Source organism: Asterias amurensis, chromosome 8 (genome assembly GCF_032118995.1).
Source record: "Asterias amurensis chromosome 8, ASM3211899v1".
In the NCBI taxonomy this organism is placed as follows: domain Eukaryota; kingdom Metazoa; phylum Echinodermata; class Asteroidea; order Forcipulatida; family Asteriidae; genus Asterias; species Asterias amurensis.
Genome location: NC_092655.1, coordinates 16,554,312 through 16,576,423, shown reverse-complemented (window position 1 = coordinate 16,576,423; position 22,112 = coordinate 16,554,312). Strand labels below are relative to the sequence as shown.

Below are 22,112 nucleotides of genomic sequence, written 5' to 3'. Positions count from 1 at the left end.
GTGAAAACATACAGAAAAAGCAAATTTGCAGGCAACCGGTCACAGATGACACTAAAATAAGCCTATGCCATTGGATAGTTTGCCTGATTGATAGTATGAAAATTGGGCCCTAAAAACAAATGTCAAAACGCAACCGCCCCGTGGTCCATGCTTTCCCAAAGACTTTCATAAAACTACGGGCAAAAATAAGTAAAACTTGGCAAGCAAGGACGAGTTACGCGTCCTAACTTAGGACTAGCCAATAAGTTGTTTTAACTTTTAGGACTTTTAAGTCCTATAGAGTAGAGTTATTATAACTCTACTCTATAGGACTTAAAAGTCCCAAGTTATGACTATCTTTGTGAAATGAACCACAGTGTGATAAGTGCTAATGTCGAATTTTGCTTAGTTTTGTGTTTAGCACCTCATTGGGCCCTGGTTGCCGATTTTGTAAAAACACGTATGGCCTGTAGTGTGCACGCTTTCCCAAAGACTGTCATAAAAGCTGGTCAAAATTGGCAAGAATGTAAAACAAAAACCATTCGAGTCATTGGTGGTAAATGCATTATTTTAACGAGGTCAGAAAAATTAGAAATCAAACGAACATCTTGATTTTTGCGGCAAAACTCACCATAATAGTTGAGGTTGTATCCGAACCTGTGTAGAACCGGGTGTTTGGGTTGTTGTTGTTTTTGAAAGAATGTGAATGTGCATCCAAAACGTTTCACAGTCCATGCAGCTCTCGATTTCAGTCAGGTTGGCGTATATTGGTGTCTTGCCTCGCCTTCCACCTCTGGGACCCTGGTTCGAATCCCACCAGGGGTACTATAGGATTGTGTTTTCAGTCCCTACTTGACTGCGTGGGTTTTCCCTGGGATAAGTCTCTTGTTTTCCTCCTAATCTTTGAGCAGTGGAAGCTGTTTTTACTTGCACCCATTGTCTAAAGTCTTGCAAAGGTGCATTGCCACCGTTCACTTATCAAAATACACGTATAGCACTCGTTTTCTTCAGGCCCTTGTTTATTAGCCTAGAGGCACTTGTATTTCTACTGTTTGAGCACCAATCCTGCATAGGCAACCAACGTTAACGTATATATCCAGATCCAGAACTCTGGTACACACTCCGTGTGTGAGACACTGCAAGGCTCTCACACCACAACCGATAGCGATGAGACTTTGGTTTAGTTGTTATTGAAAGAATGTGCATCCAAATCGGTCTTATACAGTCCATGTAGCGTTTCGCTCTTAATTCTTATGTTTTCTGGAACGGTTTTTGATTGGTTTACCGAAATAGGATTGGTGCATCACAAAGAGCCACGGGTACCATGAAAGCATTTAGCTACACTCATTCAAATGGTACACACAAGTAATTCATTCAGGACTCCAAACGAACACTCAAGGAATGCGAGTGGAATGCAACGAGATTTATCATCAGGTTTTTCCTGCTCAGTGTTGTGTTGTAATAATTGGCTCAAGTATCCAGCAGTTTATAAGTGCCTCTAGCTACCGGGCAGTCTAGGTATAAAACTAGTTGGTACTCTAGAATCTCAAGGGTCGTGGGTTCGAATCCCACCCGAGTAATATGCCTGTGATTTGTTTTGTCACAGGACTCGGGAAAGTACTGAGCATACAGTGCTAATATGCATCGGTGTATGGGATAAAAACAAAAATTAATATCGTAGTGTAAATGAATTGATCTAAGAACTGTATGTGTACATGGCATGCAACGTGCTAATACCTATAGGTCTAAACATGGAGGAGGGCCTCCATGGTCTAAACAAATCCAAAATTACCTAGTATGTCCGCTGCATTTAGAGTCGCCCATTTTGTTGGTGGAGATAATACAAATTATACTGGGACTGGTGCCCAACAGTCTTTATCCGCAAGGATCAGCGACATGCACTGGCATTATAAATGCAATGGTTTCACCCAGGTAGGTACCTGACGGGATCTAAAGCCAGTATCTCGCGTTTTTTTTTACAAGTCTCGAAGTGGGACGTGAGATGTTTGGGCTTTTTAATAACAACGACGTTTTTATTATTATTATTTTTTTTTTTTTTTACCTTTTTCATATAGAGATCAGTTTGACTACGAAATAATAATAAACCAACCTAAAGCCAAATACAATTATTTGTTACACTAAAGGTGTTTCCAACCTCACTTGATGTTGAAAACCTTTACTATATATAGTTCCAATCACACTGAAAATAAGCTATAATTGAATTAACTGCAACCAATACTCGCCCGCGAAGTATACACAATTTACACAAAGTATCTTTTGCTTCGAACTTCGAAGATATAAATGCTTGATTTCTGTGAGATTTATGCTAAAGTTCTTTTAAAAATAGACAATCTTCATAATGTGATGCTTTAATTTTTTATTTCATTTCAAGACATTATTTTCCATTCCAACAGATACAAAAAAATCAATAACTAAGAACAGTATCGAGGAGAATTGGAAACGGGGGCATGACCAGATAAGCCAAAGCTTGTAGGAGGCACGCCCAGACAAACAAAAACACAAATGGACTAACGACACATTAACAAGTATACTTGGTCAGTCTTTTATAGCTTTAAAGAAAGTGGACACTATTGATAATTGTCAAAGACCAGTCTTCTCACTTGGTGTATATCTACATATGCATAAAATAACAAACCTGTGAAAATTTGAGCACGATTGGTCGTCGGAGTTGCGAGATAGCTACGAAAGAAGAAACACCCAATTGTCACACAGAGTTGTGTGCTTTGAGATGCTTGGTTTCGAGACCTCAAATTCTAAACTTGGGGTCTCAAAATCGAAAACTATATCACTTCAGAGGGAGCCGTTTCTCCCCATTACTCATTACCAAGTAAGGTTTTATGCTAAAAATTATTTTGACTAAATACCAATAGTGTCCACTGCCTTTAAGTACCGTTATTAGCAGAGTCCTTTTTCTACACGCCAGTAGTGTCTTTCTGATAGATGTGGAGTTTTACAAATGTCCATTATTATTTAATTTTCAGTTCAAGATATTTATTTCCATTCAAACAGAGAATCAAAATAACAATAACAAAGAACAGTATTGAGAGGAGTTGAAAGTGGGGGAATAACCAGAAGATCCAAAGCTTGTGGTAGACATGCCCAGACAAGTAAAAAACACAAATGGACTAACAGAAACAAGTATAGTGGGAGTAGGTACGATAATTAACTATTGACGGCATAGACTCTATAAGAACAAGAAAAAGACAAGAAAAAAACCACAAATGGTCTAACAGAAACAAGTATAGTGGGAATAGGTATGATATTTAACTATTGACGGAATAGACTCGAAAACAAGAACGAAAACAGCAAGTCATGATCTTTGCTGACTTCATTTAAATTAATTTCCAATCAACAAGGGAACTGAGTTTGCATGAGTAGACATAGATTTTTACTGGGTAAAAACAAGCAATTTGAATACCCTTATCTATTGCTTTTCACTTCAGAAAGATTCGCGAAAAGCTGTTACGTCACATGTGTGAGCTCCGATTTGAAAATTGCAGCATGGAGGTATAACAAAGCAAACTCCCAAACAGGACGTATTGTCGTTTTGACGCACCGTCAACGGCAAAAGTGTTTCTAATTTTTCAAAACCTTGAGGTCTGTGCCTCATTATTTTATCGACAATTACGACAAATTAAGAAGTGACATTTTGTTGTTTTGTTTTGTTTTTATTTAATGTTTGTTTTTGCTATGTAATAGCAGTATTTATTATGCTTCTTTATTAATGTAGATTAAGTGATGTTTGTTATCGTTTGTTGAATAAAGGGAGTAGAATAACTCCACTCGAAAAGAAAAAGAAAAAAAGAAGTGTACAAATATAAATTGTACGTTTATATGGTAAACAAACGCGTTATTAAACAAGTTTAAATTGCATTTCCCGTTAAGAAAAAAGTACCTGTGTTACGTAATTTCAGAGTGATGCAACTATATTATGTTCTAAAGATACTTATAATGCAGTGCTGCATCTGTACTAATTATGAATGGTTTACAGGCACATTGTGGTTTTGAAGTGTCATGGACCAGTGATTTGAATGATAAACGCACAGTTTTAAAATGAAGAATATCCGATAATAATATAATTATGTAAAGATTTATTTACAAGAATCCCATTAAACAAATTATTGATGCCATAAGCATTGGTGACGGTTAAATCTAAAATGTTTGTATGCAACAATATAAGTTTATAATATATAAATTCAATTTCATAGCCTTTTCATTAAACGACATTGATAACTTAATTTAAACACGACTGATTTTTTTTCTGAGCAAATAATTAGTTACAATTTTGACCTTACAAACATTATTGTTATCTAATGTATATGACATTGTTTTACTCATTTCTCAAAATTGACAGCACCTCAGCAAGTAATATTTTCAGGGAAGCTTTATGCTATCATTATTTTCAAACTGTGTAAGTTTAATGTAAATCTGTAGACATTGTGTTTTTTGTCCTACAAAATGTACATAGACCCTTAAATTTAAACCCGAAGGTCATCAAGTTCAAATCTCGCTTATTATGTAAATAATTCTTACTCGCCCCAAATAATTAATCTATATTTACACAGTCAGATTTACATGCCTAATAATTTCTAAAATAAATGGGCGATAACTAGATGAATGCAAAAAGCTCACTTGATTTAGATACTAAGGTACTTTTTGTAATTTCATTTTTATTATTAACTTGTTTCTGAAGAGACGAAATCTAGTTGCAGTTCCCGAAAAAGCAAAACCGATGCGAGTTACCATGACGTCAAAATTCACATTCGCAAGAAGTATGAACCGGCCTTTGAAGAAACTGAACAACTTTGGTAATTGTCAAAGACCAGTCTTTTCACTTGGTGTATCAAAGTTGCGAGAAAATAATGGAAGAAAAAACACCCTTGTCACACGAAGTTGTGTGCTTTCAGATGCTTGATTCCAAGACCTCAAATGTTAATGTCTCATCAAATCATTAGAAAGTTACTTCTTTATCGAAAACTAAGTTCTACATAGGGAGCCGTTTCTCGCAATGTTTTATACTATCAACACCTCTCCATTACTCGTTACCAAGTAAGTTTTTATGCTAAAACGTATTTTGAGTTATAGTGTCCACGTTTACATAATGTTCACTTCTCAGTCACTTTCTACCTCCATGCTTATATCCATGCTTACAGGGACCATCACTTTGAATGTAAGGACCCTTATAATTATACGTCTAGGTAAGCATTATAATGTGCTTTATCTACATGCAACAATTTTGTTTCAATTAAACAATCAATAAAATGTACAGGTTAAAACAATAAAATGCTTAACGGAAAGTCAAGAAGTGGCCGAGTGATTCTACGGGCAGTAAGCCCTGAATTCCGAAGTCAGCATAGCCATTAAATTGGGCCAAAATTTGTCGCAAACCTGCTTAAGCACAAATTCATGCTTAACACCTTTCTGCTAAGCAAATAAGCAGGATACCGGTCGGTCACAAATTGTACATGTGACAAGTTACGTTGGCTGGTAACCTTATTCTGGTAAGCTTAATTTCGCTGTGCTTCAGCTACTTTGTGTGCTTAATAAGCGGCTCTATGAAATTGGGCCCTGGGCCCTGCCTGCCTGCTCGATATTTTCAACGTGTGCTTCCCAACATGTTTATTCACCAACATGAATTTGGCATATATACGTATAGGGGGTTTTCGGACACTGATGGGCTAAATAATATCCTTACAACACTGCACGAGTGCCTCAGTTGCCTCTGTATCAATATTCACTAAATATACTTCATTCAAAAACCTGTTTGGCATGCTACTAAAATTGACTAAAGCACGAATGAGCAACTCCGCACAATCCTCTTTCGGCGCACCGACAGCACCCGAACCGATTAACGGCATCGCCAGTGACTGGGCCTTGGATTCATCTGCTTTTAGGAGACAGTTAACAAATGCCTGGTTTAAGATACTGTTAAACTGCCGGGGGCTCATGTTTTGCCCTGGTCCCACAGAATGGATGATATGCCGGCAGCTGAGATTGAAGCCAGGTGAAACAATGCATTCCGAGGCCTGCAGTGGTTGATTGGGCCGATTCATCAACACACCGGCACAGAAAGAGCCCAACTGTGGCCCAGCAGCCATCTCTATTGCCTTTGCTGCACCTCCACCATGCTGCATCTTGGGATTTGAAGGACTGACGATGGCGTCTACTTGCTGCTTTGTTATGTCCCCTCTGCGTACAACAATAGTCAGTCCATTGGTTACAAATTTTTCGTCGCTCCTGGCAACTGTCTTTGGAAGCATGAATCGTTGAAACAGGTTTCCCCGTTGGGAAGACCGACTTGGTCCGATCTTAGAATCGGTTTCATCTCTTGGCCAAGTCTGTAACAATTGCTCACTGTCTGCTGATCTTGCTAACTTCTTGCGACGTAGCTTATGTCCCGTATCTTGTTGGCTGTATTGCTGCTGCATTGGCACTCTCACGGGGACACCATTGGTGTTACTTGTGCTATCTTCTGATTGATCTGGAGACTGCACCTCAGTATAATCTTCAAAACGTGTGCGTGCCTTATCACTTACGGGTGGGACTCTTTGATTTCTGTTAAGTCTTTCAATTATCCCATGACAAAACTTTCGGGCTTTTTCGATACCTTCTTGGTTGCCTTCGATAGTAAAACCGGTTTGGCTCCCATGTGTCTTCGACTCTATTTTGACATAATTTGCCTGATTGTCCATTTCTGCAAACTCAACTTCTTCACGCCAGAGGTCATTGATTGTCTTTATGTCGGCAGCGCAGCAAGGAATGTGTTCCTTGTACATTGTTGTGTTTTTAAGGAACTTTGTGATCTGAGACTTTGCTTCTTCCAGTTTAGACTGGAATCCCGCGAGCTCGATACTGTCTGCAAAGTAAACAAATATATTGGTTTAAAAACACTGTCGAACAATTTGTCATAAAATATCACTCAACAATAGGCCCTAAGATAAACATATTATCAAGTGATAAACCACAGACAAAACAGAGAGCTACAATCCAAGCCAAAATGCTTGGGCCACCCATTCCCGTTACATAGAACCACTCCACTGCCAAGAAATATATTCTCTCCCCCGTCCCCCCGCTCAACGTCGACTGGAGCGCAGAAGACCGTGCAAGCAGAAGATCGTGCAATCCGTGCAATCAGAACCAGCATGGAAAGGGGGCAGGGGGCCCAATGAGATATGACCGGCATTGTAGATCAATTGGTAGAGCGTCGGCACAATAGACGCGCTTTTCACAATGTGAAACGCACCTCCTAAAGCAACTTTCCATCCGCCATGACAGCGGTCAAAGAAACACACATATTTTGCATGACTGTGTAAACGAACGAGTGACCTTTGGTGAAACTTTCTGATCAATTGGAGACCCTCGCCATAATGCCTCCAATTGATCAGAAAGTTTCACCAAGTTTCACAAGTTTCATATGCGTGTCAGCGCCCCCACAAGTGCTACTTTGACCACTGTCATGGCAGCCGGAAAGTTGCTTTAGGAAGTGCGTTCCACGCTGTGCAAAGGGTCAATAATCCCGGGGTTGAGGGTTCAAATCCAACTAGAGCAATTTGTCCTTGCCCAACTCAACATTAATTCAAATGTACCAAGCTTATCTACAAATAGTTCAAGTTTCTCTTTTACTTGTGGTTTACTACTTGATTTTTTAAACAAAAAGTCGCGTCCCCTTATAAGGTGATCTTTTTCCTGTTGTTTTCCATGTTGTATTGGTGTGATCCCAATACGTAGGCAGTTACAGTTCGAATAGCTTCTGACTGGCACGAACATTGACAAAATAGGGAGGCTTCAACACTATAGATAAATTGCAATAGACGCCATCTTTACGGGCAAAGTGCATTTTAAGCTTGCAGGCGCGTCAAGCGCTCAGTTTATTAACGTAACCACGCTGTTTACTAACCAATCGTGAAACCAGTTCTGTGAATTCTGCGCGTGCTGCATGCCTATGTGTTCCAAATTGCCCGTAAAGATGGCCGATTTACGTCATGTGGGAACTATCTATAGGGAGGTCGTTCGAAGACACTGGACACCTTTGGTAATTCTGAAAGACCAGTCTTCTCACTTGGTGTATCTCAACATATGTATAAAATAACAAACCTGTGAAAATTTGAACTCAATTGGTCGACAAAGTTGCGAGCTAGTAATGGAAGGATAAACACCCTTGTCCCACAAAATTTTGTGCTTTCAGATGCTTGATTTCGGGGCCCAAAAAAAATCACATTTTGAGGTCTCAAAATCAAATTCAAATATTATAATGGAAAATAACTTTTCTCAAAAGATTCGTTACCTCAGAGGGAGCCATTTCTCACATTGTTTTATACTATCAACATTATTCCATTGATCGCCAACAAGTAAGTTTTTATGCTAACAATTATTTTGAGCAACTACCATAGTATCCAGTGCCTATAAATCCCTCTATCATCAATTTTTCTTTGTTAAACCCAAAATATTTGTTGGATAATATAAATTTCAATATTTTATACTCTATCAGTATATACATACCTTGCTTCATTTCCACCATGACCAACTTTTGCTTGTTGATACAGTCTACAAGTTTCTTCCCCTCGTGGCCTTGTACAACAGCTAATGCAGAACCTTTGATGACAATCACATCTTCATCTATTTCATTGTCGATGTATGCTTTAGCCTCCCTGATATCTCTGCTAGTAGCACCGTGTATTGTGATCTTCCCATCATCAGATCCACTGCAAGCTGCACGAATATTCTGTGACCCTAGAACTTCATGAATTTTGTCCGGAACATGCTGAACAAATCGCACTTTGATACTCCCAGATTTGAACTCTGTCTTTTCCAAACTGTCCATCATCCTCCTTATCTTTAGCTCCACTTCTTTGATGGTTGATCTTACTCCATCAAGTGTGATGCCGGTTTTACCAGGAGAGTTGAAAATTGTGATCTTCAGAGCTGGAAAGGACTTTTCGATCTCTTGTTTAATCCCACACAAGGTAAACAGCTGTAACTTTTCTGCATCCCAGTTGATGTCTTCTGTTGCTTGCGCAGCATCATAGTCAGCATCCTTCTGTAACTTTGTGGTGACCAAATTTATTTTTACTTCAGTGTCATCAACATCTCGTTGCTCTCCGACCAGTATCACTTCATGAAGTTGAGCATCTGGGACCATCGAGCAAGCTGTAGTCATCTTCTGCAGTTTATCAGCAAAACCCTTCCACAGTGTTTGTGGAACTGGAACTCTGGCTAATTTGCATCCTCCCATAAAGCGAGTCAGAACATCGACAGCTTCTTTTTCCCAGTTCAACCATGGCTGTTGGGATTCGTCTATTATTGGTTCTAGTTTAGCTTGCGACTTCTGAGAACCATCCGGCCACAGCAGTTTGGCTTTTGCCTTGGCCAAGTCTTTCAGCAACTTCTTCTTTGTATTCTCACCTTTCCCATAGAGGAACTCCATAATAGGTTCCTGTACTTTTACCGACACTGGTTTAGGGGTATGTGGAGTTGGGGCATCAAGGGGGCTCAGTCTTCCAAGGAACTCATGGTATGAGTCGATTAGTAGATCATTACCACCAAGCTTATGAAGACCTCTTGCTAAAACGTCTTGAACCACTGTAGGTATGAAAGCAAATGATTAAATTCTTTTTAAAGAAAAATACAAACAGGGTGAATTAATTTGTTACTCACTGCATTTGGAAGTGTCATGGCCGAGCGGTTAAAGCCTCAAATTAAAACTCTGGATCAGCAGAGTGTGGGTTCGAATCCCCAGCCATGACACTTGTGTCCTTAAGCAAGACACTTAACCATTGCTTCATCCTTCGGATGGGACGTAAAGCCGCTGGTCCCATGTGTTGTGTAACGCATGTAAAGAACCAAGTGCACTATCGAAAAGAGAAGGGGTTCCTGGCTGTGGCACCTATTGTAAACCCTTGAGGTGCTACATAGTTGGGTCTCAGAATTCATAACTTGCAATAACCCTTCTTTCTGTATAATATACTAAGCGCCTTGAGTACCTTGTTGGGAGATACGTGCACTATAACACTTTTGATGTTATTGTTATTACTATATTTGGTTTGGCGCGACTCTTAAGCACCTGTCTTAAACGGCTGTTAGTTTTATCAAAAAGAAGACCATTTAGTTTGGTTTGACTATTAAGTTATATAAATAACACACCATTCCAGTCTTCAAAGTAGACAACTGCCTGTCCATCCATGGGTCCTGGTTGTACCTCTCTCACTGCACCGCCTCCACTCTTCTTCTTGCTGTCAAAATACAACTCAATCATTTCCACACCTGTGTCTTGCGAAAATCCTTAATAAGGAAGATACAATGTACACAAACAAAAGGAAAGTTAACATCAGTAGTACAAGTTCTGTAGTCCTTTACTGAAAATTGGTGTACGGTTACTTTTTGCAATTAGTTTCCCAAATGTTTTTACAGAACCAGGGGTGGATTTCACAAAGGTAGTCCTAACTTAGGACTAGTCCTAGGCAATGCTAAGAGATAGGACCAGTCCTAAGTTAGGATGAGTTACTGGGCTTAACTTAGGACGATTCCTATCTCTTAGCATTGCCTAGGACTAGTCCTAAGTTTAGGACTACCTTTGTGAAATCCACCCCAGGTCTAAATTCAAAGGAGCTGCTTAACAGAAAAGGGTTACCAGCCAAAGTATTATGTCCCACGTACTACATGTATCATGTTTTGCCAAAGAAGAAGGAAATTTTTAAGCACAAATTTCTGCTTTAATCTGTCCCATGAAGTTGGGCCCTGCTGTCTCGGCGTGGTTGAAGTTACATATAACACTGCAAAATATCATACAAAATATGTCGATGACCTGACTTTAAGTCAGACCCTCTCTAATCCCAACGAGAGCTCCAACATGCAAAATGTGCTTATTGACCTAAATCAACGGACTGATCTGAATAAAATGAAACTTAATCCCGCCAAATGCCAGTACATGAATATCAGTTTTCAACGAAACCAACCTGATCCACCCACCTTCGACATTTTAGATTCTCAAATTAATCACACTGATTGTCTGAAATTGTTGGGTATTTATATACAGAGTAATTTGAAGTGGGATTCCCAAGTGAACAACTTGTGTGGTAATTTTAACCGAAGACTGTTCTTTTTACACCAGCTTACACGGTGTTTTATTTCTGTCAAGGATCTGTTAACTGTATATGTTATGTATATGTCCGACCTACTATCGAATACGCCTGTCCTATCTGGTACTCTGGACTTACTAAAACACAACTCATAACCCTTGAAAGGTTACAAAAAGGGCTTTTCTTATCATTCTGGCTGGTCAGCCAAATACACCAACATCATACATGTATGTGGAAATATGCCAATTGTTCAGTTTACCTACAATCACTGATAGACTGAGACATTTATTTGTCAATTTTGGTAAGACCTTGTTTGAATCTAAAAACTACAGGCACAAAAAAAACCAACAACTTGCGGAATGCCAACAAAATGTGCCCCCAAAAATGTAGAACTGGTCGTTACAAAAACAGTTGCATTCCATCCCTTCTCCAAGCACTCAACAATAGCTCTTGATTTTTGTTCACTCAGCTGGCTTGCCTTTTGTCCCCAACCCTTCGCCTTGTTTCTTTAATGTGACTTGCTGTGCAATTTTTTGTTTTATCTAATTTGTTACTGGCACGAGCCAGTTTACCCTTTTAATGTATAAAACAAATTGTAATTCTTAATGTTTTTTTTTTAATTTTTAAATATTTCGATTTTTTATGAATCTCTGTATTTTAAACTCAATTCAGCTTGTAGTTGCGATGTTTGAATGCGTTTTAATAAACCAATAATTAAAAAAACAAAAACAACTAGAGATTGAGAGTTTGTGAACAAACTCAAGGTGTTCGGTTTCCGGGAGTAAAAACCTGGATTAAAAAACAAATATTACACCTTGCTTTGTTCTCAAGATTTGTAATAAATGATTCAAATTGCAAAAACTGTCAAAACAACATGATTACGTCATCATGTAAAAGTGTATGTTTGGTGACGTCATCGGTAGTATTTGTTTAAAACCAGACCTTTGCCAGACATGTATGCTGTGGTGGTAAAGCATCAAAGGATGTATATTTCAACCTAAAAGGCAACAAACAACGCCCTTTCAAATCATTTCACAGTCACTTCCGGTTTAAACAGGTCAAAAGGTCAACGAAAGTTCACAAACATATCCATTTCTGTAAAGTACGTAAAGCCCTTTCATATGATGTATAGATTGTCAAAATAGCTTATGTAGTTTAGGAAATATGAACTTAGGAAATATTGACGACTGTAGAAAAGACTGTAAGGGGCATGTATGTTTTAACCGCCTAGAACGAAGACTATTTTTCATGAAGCTTTTTCGCGCTCTATGGATGATCACTGGAGCGTGACTCTGCTGAACCGCTCATACACAACACGTTGTGTGTATGCCTACGTGCAATGTTTATGCACATACCAATGGGGATTTATGTTGTTCTTTAGACGTGAATTTTGAAATTTTTAACCTCTCTTTTGAGCCGGAAGACAACATCAAAATGGGGTTATGTCTGTGGGGCGTTTACAGAGTTTTCAAAGACAATTCCGATGATGTTTCGATTGTAAGAATCCCTCATGTAGATCAAAAGTTATGAATTTTTGAAATAATAAACTTTGAATTTTCATAACTCAAGAATGGATGACGTCATCATGACGTAACTACACATTTTTCTTCTCCTAATGAACATCTAACTATGTGTGAAGTTTCAAGTTCATACGAATTTTGAAAAGATGTTTTGTGTTAGGGGACAAGGGACGTAGAGAAGAAGAAGAAGAAGTATGAATAAAAAAAAAAAAAACGAACAAAAATAAGAGGTGTTCCGGGCTGTTGGCCCGAACACCTAAAAAACGAAATATTTAGCACAGACAATATCTACCTTGTACTAGAATTGCATCGGATTCATGAACTTTTGCTGCTGTTATGTCAACGCTTTGGAGTTTCTTCTTTGAAATCTTGGTTATAACAGCATCCAATTCTAAAACAGTAAAGAGAAGGTTGCATTCAATCTGTCAATGTCATAACCTTAGAAATCATATGGTTTAGGTGAAGGACTTTATAACCCCAACCCTAACCCCTAACCCCACATGCTATATAATCACCCTTGATAACTAGAGGACTAAATTTGTTTCATCTTAATACTGTCATTCATTGAAAGCCACTTTCATCGATGGGGGGGAGCTCAGCACCGAGGCTTTGAAACTCCCACCCGGAAACTGTGAAACTATCAAAAATCACTCAACATATTCAAGAACAGTTTAAAACTTCATCTTCAAAGAGAAGCTTTTTGTCAAGTTTCTTTTTCTTTTTTTGTTTTGCTACTTTCATTGATTGATATTTGTTCTTTTGTAGAGCAGCACCATGAGCGCCGCTTGTGCTGCCGCTTTAAAAGTGTTCATTGTTATCATTATCATTATCATTATCATTATCATTATCATTGTCATTGTCATTGTCATTGTCATTGTCATTGTCATTGTCATTGTCATTGTCATTGTCATTGTCATTGTCATTGCCATTGCCATTGCCATTGTCATTGTCATTGTCATTGTCATTGTCATTATCATTATCATTATCATTATCATTATCATTATCATTATTATTATTATTATCCAAAAGGTTGGCCAATCCTTGCTCATCTTTATTACGACTTTAGTTGAGGATGTTTTTTCCCCTACATTCTTCAAAGTAGCATAGTTTAAATCGTTGTTGTATCAATCTATTTCATCTGATGCCTAAATGAAGCCACCACCGTTACCTGGGATATCATATGAGAATGTACATAAAGCTGTTCCAGGCTTCTCTCCATATTGGATTGTGGGTTCCTCATCCATGGATGCTCTATTCTCAATAAAGAGCTTCACATGCTCAGATGAGCAGCCATCTGGTATTCCTTCTAGAAACAGACATTGTGCATTGATTGGAAGTGGACGACGTTTCTTCTTGGTGATCAGTTTCACATCCAGAATGGCGCCGGCTAGCTGATGCTTCTTCCTCTCCACTTCAACAGCAACTGTATTATTTTTTAAGAACATATTTCGTGAACAAAGTGGAGGAATTAACAAAAGTAGTGTATTTCTTAACTTTGCAGGCTTTGGGATTCTGAAATCCATCTCCCACTCAAAATAAAAACCCGGCTCCGTGACCAAGTTCAAAGGGCTGCTAAAAATCTACTTGTTTAATCTCTAGTATTTGTCCAGCTTGGTCTGCAAAGTACTTTACACAGCATAGATATCCCTGCTTCAGCAGGACCCTCTACTGCAGGCTGGTCCTGGCAGTGGTTTTCCACCTGGTTTCTGATTTAATTCCCATTGCTGTTGTTTTGTTTTTCTTGGTAATTTTCCCAAGTAGTTTGCGTCTTTTGGAAAAGGCATTTTTACAAAATGTTGTTTATATATAAAGCTTTCGGATTCCAGACAGAATCACAGCGATCGCGGCCTAAAAACTATACTCCGCAAACAAAAGCACACAACTTCGTGTGACAAAGGTTCTTTTTTCTTCCATTATTATCTCGCAACTTCGACGACCAGTTGAGTTCATGCATATGTTGAGATACACCAAGTGAGAAGACTGGCCTTTGACAATATTTCCATAGGTGTCCAGTGCCCTTAACCTCCACATTGCAAGCTTTAGTGGGCATGTTACCACTTACCCGATTGGTCCTTGAAGGTAATTCTGACGGCACCCGTCTTAGAGTCTCTCTCCATGGTCTCTATTTCACCTCCTCCAGACTTGCGACTGTTTTCAAAATAGAGCCCAATGGCCTCATCTTCTGCGGATGGTTTGAAGCCAGTCACTTCGATTAGTTGCTCATAATCTTCAGTAAGTTTACCTTGGAACCCTTCCTGAGTGTCAACATCCTAATGTTACAAAATAATTAAGAGCAAAAAAAAAAAAAAAAAAAATCAAAACTTCAGCTCTTACAATACATACACAGTTGTTGTTCACTTGAACATCAAAAAGGTAAAGGAATGCACACAGAGTTTTAAAGAGATTTATTTGGCTTTATCTGCTACTCTTGATAACTCGAGGACTAAATTTGTACATTGTTAAAGCTCATTGAAAGCCAATTTGCCAATCCTTGCTCATCAGGATTACATGATGTTTGAGATTGTATAGACCCCTACATTTTTGGTTATTGAAACCCACTGTTTATTTCAATCAAAGCCGATATCTTAAAGGAACACATTGCCTTGGATCGGTCGAGTTGGTCTTTGAAAAAACGTTTGTAACCGTTTGTTATAAAATGCTTATGATTAAAAAGATGTTTTTGAAGTAGAATATAATGATCCACACGAAATTGCGTATCAGTCGAAATTGCATGGTTTTCCTTCTACCTCGTCGACTAACACGGTCAGCCATTAAAATGGGAGTCAAATTTTTTACTCCCATAAATGGCCGACCGTGTTGGTTCGCAAAGTAAAAGGAAAACCGTGCAATTTCGAGGCAAATTTGTGTGGATCGTTGTATTCTACTTTTAAAACATCTTTCTAACCATATGCATTTTATAACAAGCGGTTACAAACGCTTTTCGAAAACCAACTCGACCGATCCAAGGCAACGTGTTCTTTAAAGCGGAAGCGGATATGTCTGATGAGCAGGAAGAATGATGGTATCTGCAATTGGAATATACCGTCTAAGAATAATTACTGCAGTAACGCTTCTCAGATTCAAAATTTGGGGGATAAAAAATAAAGATATATTTTTCCATGATCGCAGTACTTGGAACCGAAAAGTTTGTCAAGATGCATTATTACCCAAAGCTGCTATACTTCTTTCCAAGCAAGTTTTAATTGCCATTTATTTTCCAGAGTCATTAAACCAAATGTGTACCGACCCTTCAAACTTTGTTAATGTTATGCATTTATATTTTAGAAGCAACACTTGCATTGCTTCTCTGTTCTCCTTGGAATGGTGCCTGAACTCTAGTTTGGCCTACTTGTAGTTTCTTCATCCCAACTTTCCTCTGGCGAGTCTCTTGTGCTTCAGCTCCCTCGATGCTCGATGCTACATTACCGGTACCTCTTTTCAACTGTTCAGGGCGTGTCTTGCCAGAGATGTCAGAGACGGACGCCTGATCACCATGGCTCAGTTTCCCCAGACAATCATGATACGATTCAACTTTAACTGCTTTTCCACCAATCTTGTGATCTATACGCAATATATCATTCACAACTAGTAGGCATAAGTGAGAAAACAGAAATACACGCACCATTAAACATAATCACAAGTATGGTTTCCAGAAGAAAAACAAAATCAATTTCCAAATGCTGGCATAATCCAACCAAACAGGATAAATCAATGCATTTTATTTTAGTAGTATACTATCCTCCCTAACTTTACCCACGTTTCAAAGAATCCCTAAAAAATTTCAATTGTTCACGAAAAAAAATGATCACCACAGTAGCTTGAAAATGAGTCAGATGTTGACAATTTAACAAAATGGAGTTTTATGCACGGTTGGAATGGTTGGAAAGTACACACCATCAGCAGTTACTAAACTTTGGGGTGTATCACGTTGCTGAGTTACTCCCATTTAAAATCAGCCAATGTTTCATTTTTTTTAAAACGAATTACTAGTAAAGTGATGTTTTAAAATATCATTTCGCGCAAAAGGATACAAATTAGACTAAAGTATGATCACATTCATAGCTTTATTGCCTAAAAATAAGTGTTCTAGAGGTTTACCATGCAAATATTTTGTTTGATATTTTCCACATCAAACTGTCCATTACTCAATTAAATGCATTGGGCGACATCTGACTCATTTTCACAGAGTGGGTCACATGTAGTAATTCAAATCATTTGAGTGCTTTTCTGTATGGAATAAAACATGTTCTTCAAAACTTACTGTCAATAACATTATGAGTAATAATAGATGTTAAATTTGCATCGGGGATAAAGAATATTCATTTTGGTTTTTACCTATATGCACCGAGTACTATGAGTAATATTTTGAAGTTGAATGGCTAAAACAAACAAAAAATCAAAATGTCAATTAAATTATCTGAACACGTACCCTTCCAGTCTTCAAAGTAAACGATTGCCTGTCCATCCATCTGTCCTGGTTGTACCTCTCTCACTCCACCGCCTCCACTCTTCTTCTTGTTGTCAAAATACAACTCAATAGTCTCCAAACTTACGCCTTTGGAAAACTCTGTTCAATAAAATTTTGCAATTAAACAAGCAAACAATTAGTGTAAAATATTATTAACATCATTAATAAAGCATATTACTTATTATTAGTGCAAGGGTACATTGTATTTCTTAAAATCCTACAGCATTTTGTTAAAATAGTAGGTGATATCTTTGAAGTGGCTGAAAATTGCTAAAATATAATAATAATAATAATTTTTTTAGAGGCATAATCATCTTTACTTGCAGCTGAATTATGAACGCTGCCTTTGGCATCAGCCACAATGACCCAATGACGACGAAGCACATCGTTCGACTTTTGAAGAGAGAGAGGAACCCCGGAAGGCCCGAAGAAAACCCTACTTGGAAGAGGAGAGAACCAATAACTCTCCTCACATAATGGCCCTTTTTACCCAGGAACCAAACCTGGGCCAGATGCCATAGAGCTGCATTAGCAATATGATTAACACTTTTCTGCTAAGCAGAAATGAGCCGGATGCAGTAAAAAATTGTACATGTGGCATGGAAGTTGGCCGGTAACATTATGCTCGTAAGCATAATTTGATTGTGCATATAGCTACTTTGTTTGCTTAAGCCGCTCTATAAAATTAAGCACAGGGCTTTATAATAATGAGAGGTGGGCATTTTAAATTACACACACACGCACACATAAGCCACCCATGCAATATAAAAACAATAATATACAATATGATAATACTACAAAGGATCATCCAAAATATAAATTCAGGAAAAAAACATTTTACCTGTTACCAAGATTGCATCAGCTTCTTGAACTTTCCTTGCTGTTATTACAAAACCTTGCATTGTCTTCTTAGAAACTTTGGTTACAACATCATCCAAATCTAAAGTATGAGAGAATGTTAAAAGTACACTAAGTCCAATGCAATTATCTTGAACACTTAAAATGGTTAAGCTGAAAGATTGATAACTGCTAAAAAAGAAATTGCACGAAAATAGGAACACGCATCATAATAATTGTTATTAAAGACACTGGACACTATTGGTAATTGTCAAAGACCAGTCTTCTCACTTGGTGTATCTCAACATATGCATAAAATAACAAACCTGTGAAAATTTGAGCTCAATTGGTCGTCGAAGTTGCGAGATAATAATGAAAGAAAAAACACCCTTGTCATACGAAATTATGTGCTTTCAGATGCTTGATTTCGGGACATCAAAATCCAATTCTGAGGTTTCAAAATCAAATTCGTGGAAAATTACTTCTTTCTCAAAAATTACGTTACTTCAGAGGGAGCCATTTCTCACAGTGTTTTATACTACCAACAGCTTTCCATTACTGGTTACCAAGTAAGGTGTTATGCTAATAATTATTTTGAGTAATTACCAATAGTGTCCAATGCCTTTCAATTCAAAGAATTAAAACACTTCTGAATCGTCTAAACTCTGGGCAATCTCTATTATTATCCTGTTCAAAAATCATTCTGATGAGGTTGGTTTAAAGGCAGTGGACACTATTAGTAGTTACTCAAAATATTCATTAGCATAAATCCATTCTTGATAACGAGTAATGGGGAGAGGTTGATAGTATAAAACATTATGAGAAAAGGCTCCCTCTGAATAAAATTTCGAGAAAGAAGTAATTTTCCACGAATTTGATTTCTAGACCTCAGATTTAGAATTTGAGGTCTCAAAATCAAGCATCTGAAAGCACACAACTTTGTGTGACAAGGGTGTTTTTTTTTTTTTTCATTAACATCTCTCTACTTTGACGACCAATGAGCGCAAACTTCAGAGGTTTGTTATTTTATGCATATGTTGAGATACACCAACTGTGAAGACTAGTTTTTGACAGTTACCAATAGTGTCCAGAGTCTTTAAGTAAAAAGAAGAGCAAGTTTTAGTACATTTTATCATTAACAAAATGTCCAGCTTTGCAAGCTGTGGTGCAAGTTGAAATGAGAGACTGCCTCATTACCTGGGATATCACGTGAGAATGTACATATAGCTGTTCCGGGTTTCTCTCCATATTGGATTGTGGGTTCCTCATCCATGGATGCTCTATTGTCAATAAAGAGCTTCACATGCTCAGAGGAGCATCCATCTGGTATCCCGTCTAGAAACAGACATCGTGCATTGACCGGAAGTGGACGACGTTTCTTCTTGGTGATCAGTTTGACATTTAGATTGGCACAGGCTAGCTTGTGCTTCCTCTTCTCCACCTCAACAGCAACTGTTTTTTTAAAAGAATACATTTAGAAGATGTTAATTGCATCGGGGATAAAGAATATTCTTTCCTTTTTACCCATATACACCGATGTATTTTAGCGTGAACTGTTTACTCATACAGTACAATTACCCCGAGTTCTGTGAAAAAAAATCACAGGCATATTACTGTTGCAGAGGTCGTGGGTTCGAATCCCACCGGAGTAATATGCCTGTGATAAATTTTTCACAGAACTCGGGCAAGTACTAAGTGTACAGTTCTAAGATACATCGGTGTATATTTTTTAAACAAAAATTAATTATCTATTTAGAGATATGAAAAGCATGGAGAAATTTACAACTGCATTTTTTGAAAGTTTTTTTCTTCCACAAGAGGAAACTATTTATTCAAACTTAGAACTCCTCACTTTACAAAAAAGGTTTTTGAAAGTTAATGGATTTGACTTACATAAAAACTACTGCGATGTGTCCAGATTAATGTGAGCAAATAACTAACCCTAAACCACCACAACCCAATCAAAATCCAACTGCGTGTTTTGTTCGGTTCTGTTGGGCTGGAGACTGCACCTGTACAAACTCATTGTGTTTTAACTGGATCGCATGCCGCCGATTTCACCAAATTCTTCCTAACTTAATAATTTGGTAATTGTCAAAGACCAGTGTTCTCACTTGGTATATCTCAACAAATGCATAAAATAACAAACCTGTGAAAATTTGAGCTGCTGGTCGTCGAAGTTGCGAGATAATAATGAAAGAAAAAACACCCTTGTCACACGAAGTTGTATGCTTTCAGATGCTTGATTTCGAGACCTCAAAACTAACTCTGATGAGGTCTCGAAATCAAATTCGTTGAAAAATACTTCTTTCTCAAAAACTACGGTACTTCAGAGGGAGCAGTTTCTCAAAATGTTTTATACTATCAACAGCTCCTCATTACTCTTTACCAAGTCAGGTTTTATGCTAATAATTATTTTGAGTAATTACTTATAGTGTCCACTGCCCTTAAACGTAGGACTTTAGGACGAGTTAAGTCTCGCAACTATAGACGTTATCCTAGCGTTTTGTTAAGTTGGCTGCAGGTATACCACAATAATAAGAGACCATCGGGTTGGTCATTGAGTTACCATGTTGGAATTTGGTAGGGCGAGGAAGGATCCTTGTACATAAATCCTCCAAGGGTGTTAATGTTACCAGCTTCTAAGAAGCATTGGATTCGAACTGCCTCTAAACTACCGGGCAATCTCGGTGGTCTATAGTTGGTATGACTGCTCTAGAATTGCAAAGGTCGTGGGTTCGAATCCCACCAGAGTAATATGCCTGTGATTTTTCTTCACAGAACTCTGGAAAGTACAGCACTCTAAAACCTAAAGAGTTGAATCAAACACTTCAAATAGCTCAGAGAGTGACAACACTTTGAAAGTGTTGGATCCAGCGTTTTGTTTGTTTTAAAGTGTTGATCCAACGCAAAAAGGGTTAATTCAACAATTTTAAGTGTCAATTCAACATTTCTCAAAAGAAATCCTTGGCATTTTTAGATCAGCTCGGATTTTGAATAGCTCGGAGAGTGACAACACTTAGAAAGTGTTGGATCCAGCATTTTGTTTGTTAAATCTAGCATTTTAAAGTGTTGATCCAACGCAAAAAGGGTTAATTCAACAATTTTAAGGGTCAATTCAACATTTCTCAAAAGAAATCCTTGGCATTTTTAGATCAGCTTTTGAAACGTTAAATTGTCATTTAAATTGTTGACTAAATACTTTAATATGCTAGATTTAACATATGAAATGCTGGATTCAACACTTTCAAAGTGTGGTCACTCTCCGAACCCTTGTAAGTGTTGGGTTAAAAAAAAAAAAAAAAAAAGACTCTTTAGTTGGGTATACAGTGATAAGGGATATAAAACCAAAGTTGAATTTGGTGTTTAAGATTGAATCTCACCAGGCAAGCTTTTATGGCTATTAAAATAACAACTCACCTGATTGGTTCTTGAAGGTAATGCTGACGGCACCAGTCTTAGGGTCTCTCGCTAGCATCTCTATTTCCCCTCCTCCAGATTTTACACGATTTTCAAAATAGAACCCAAGGACCTCATCACCTGTGGACGGTTTGAAGCCAGTCACTTCAATCAGTTGCTCAACATCTTCCTGATGGTCACTCTCGGGCATTTCCTGGGTGTCAGCATCCTAAGATCAAAAGAAATCATAATAATGTTGAGCATTTCTAGTGCGCCATGTCTGTTAAAGGCAGTGGACACTTTTGGTAATTACTCAAAGTGATTATTGGCATAAAACCTTACTCGGTAACAAGTAATGGGGAGCTGTTGATAGTATAAAACATTGTGAGAAACGGCTCCCTCTAAAGTAATGTAGTTTTTGAGAAGGAAGTAATTTTCCACGAATTTGATTTTGAGACCTCAGATTTAGAATTTGAGGTCTCGAAATCAAGCATCTGAAAGCAGAAGGCACACAAATTCTTGTGACAAGGATGTTTTTTTCTTTCATTATTATCTTGCAACTTCGAGAACCGATTGAGCTCAAATGTTCACAGGTTTGTTATTTTATCAAGTGAGAAGACTGGTCTTTGACAATTACCAATAGTGTCCAGTGTCTTTAACGACACTCGTGACGCAAAAAACTTTGCTAATAGCATACACCAAACAACCAGATGTTTTGAGATGTGCTTTGGTTTAGGAACAAGTAAAGTAACTTCAATCAATTGTTTCTTTTTCAGCTCCGTCAGATTTGTTTCCCTACCAGTCAGGCTTCTG

General features: G+C 37.9%; 2 protein-coding genes across 4 annotated transcripts in view; both read right to left on the bottom strand.

Annotated features, from left to right (window-relative positions):
* Positions 1–942, bottom strand: part of LOC139940411 (ornithine aminotransferase, mitochondrial-like) — a 53,108-nt gene extending 52,166 nt beyond the window's left edge. The window contains exon 1 of the mRNA XM_071936644.1: positions 611–942. The gene's annotated coding sequence lies outside the window, so the exon portion shown is untranslated. The remainder of the gene's footprint in view (positions 1–610) is intronic.
* A 1,417-nt stretch (positions 943–2,359) lies between these two features.
* The window catches only part of LOC139940669 (uncharacterized), a 29,429-nt gene continuing 9,676 nt past the window's right edge, over positions 2,360–22,112 (bottom strand). The window contains exons 9-19 of one of the 3 annotated variants that reach the window (XM_071937028.1): positions 21,321–21,528; positions 19,098–19,352; positions 17,905–18,003; positions 17,025–17,162; positions 15,878–16,180; positions 14,658–14,867; positions 13,764–14,018; positions 12,888–12,986; positions 10,141–10,278; positions 8,500–9,579; positions 2,360–6,856 (exon numbers count right to left, since the gene is read on the bottom strand). In XM_071937028.1, the coding sequence (XP_071793129.1) occupies positions 5,679–6,856; positions 8,500–9,579; positions 10,141–10,278; positions 12,888–12,986; positions 13,764–14,018; positions 14,658–14,867; positions 15,878–16,180; positions 17,025–17,162; positions 17,905–18,003; positions 19,098–19,352; positions 21,321–21,528 (3,963 nt within the window). In that variant the 3' untranslated portion in view covers positions 2,360–5,678. The remainder of the gene's footprint in view (positions 6,857–8,499; positions 9,580–10,140; positions 10,279–12,887; positions 12,987–13,763; positions 14,019–14,657; positions 14,868–15,877; positions 16,181–17,024; positions 17,163–17,904; positions 18,004–19,097; positions 19,353–21,320; positions 21,529–22,112) is intronic. The other 2 variants (XM_071937029.1, XM_071937030.1) reach the window with 2 other exon arrangements.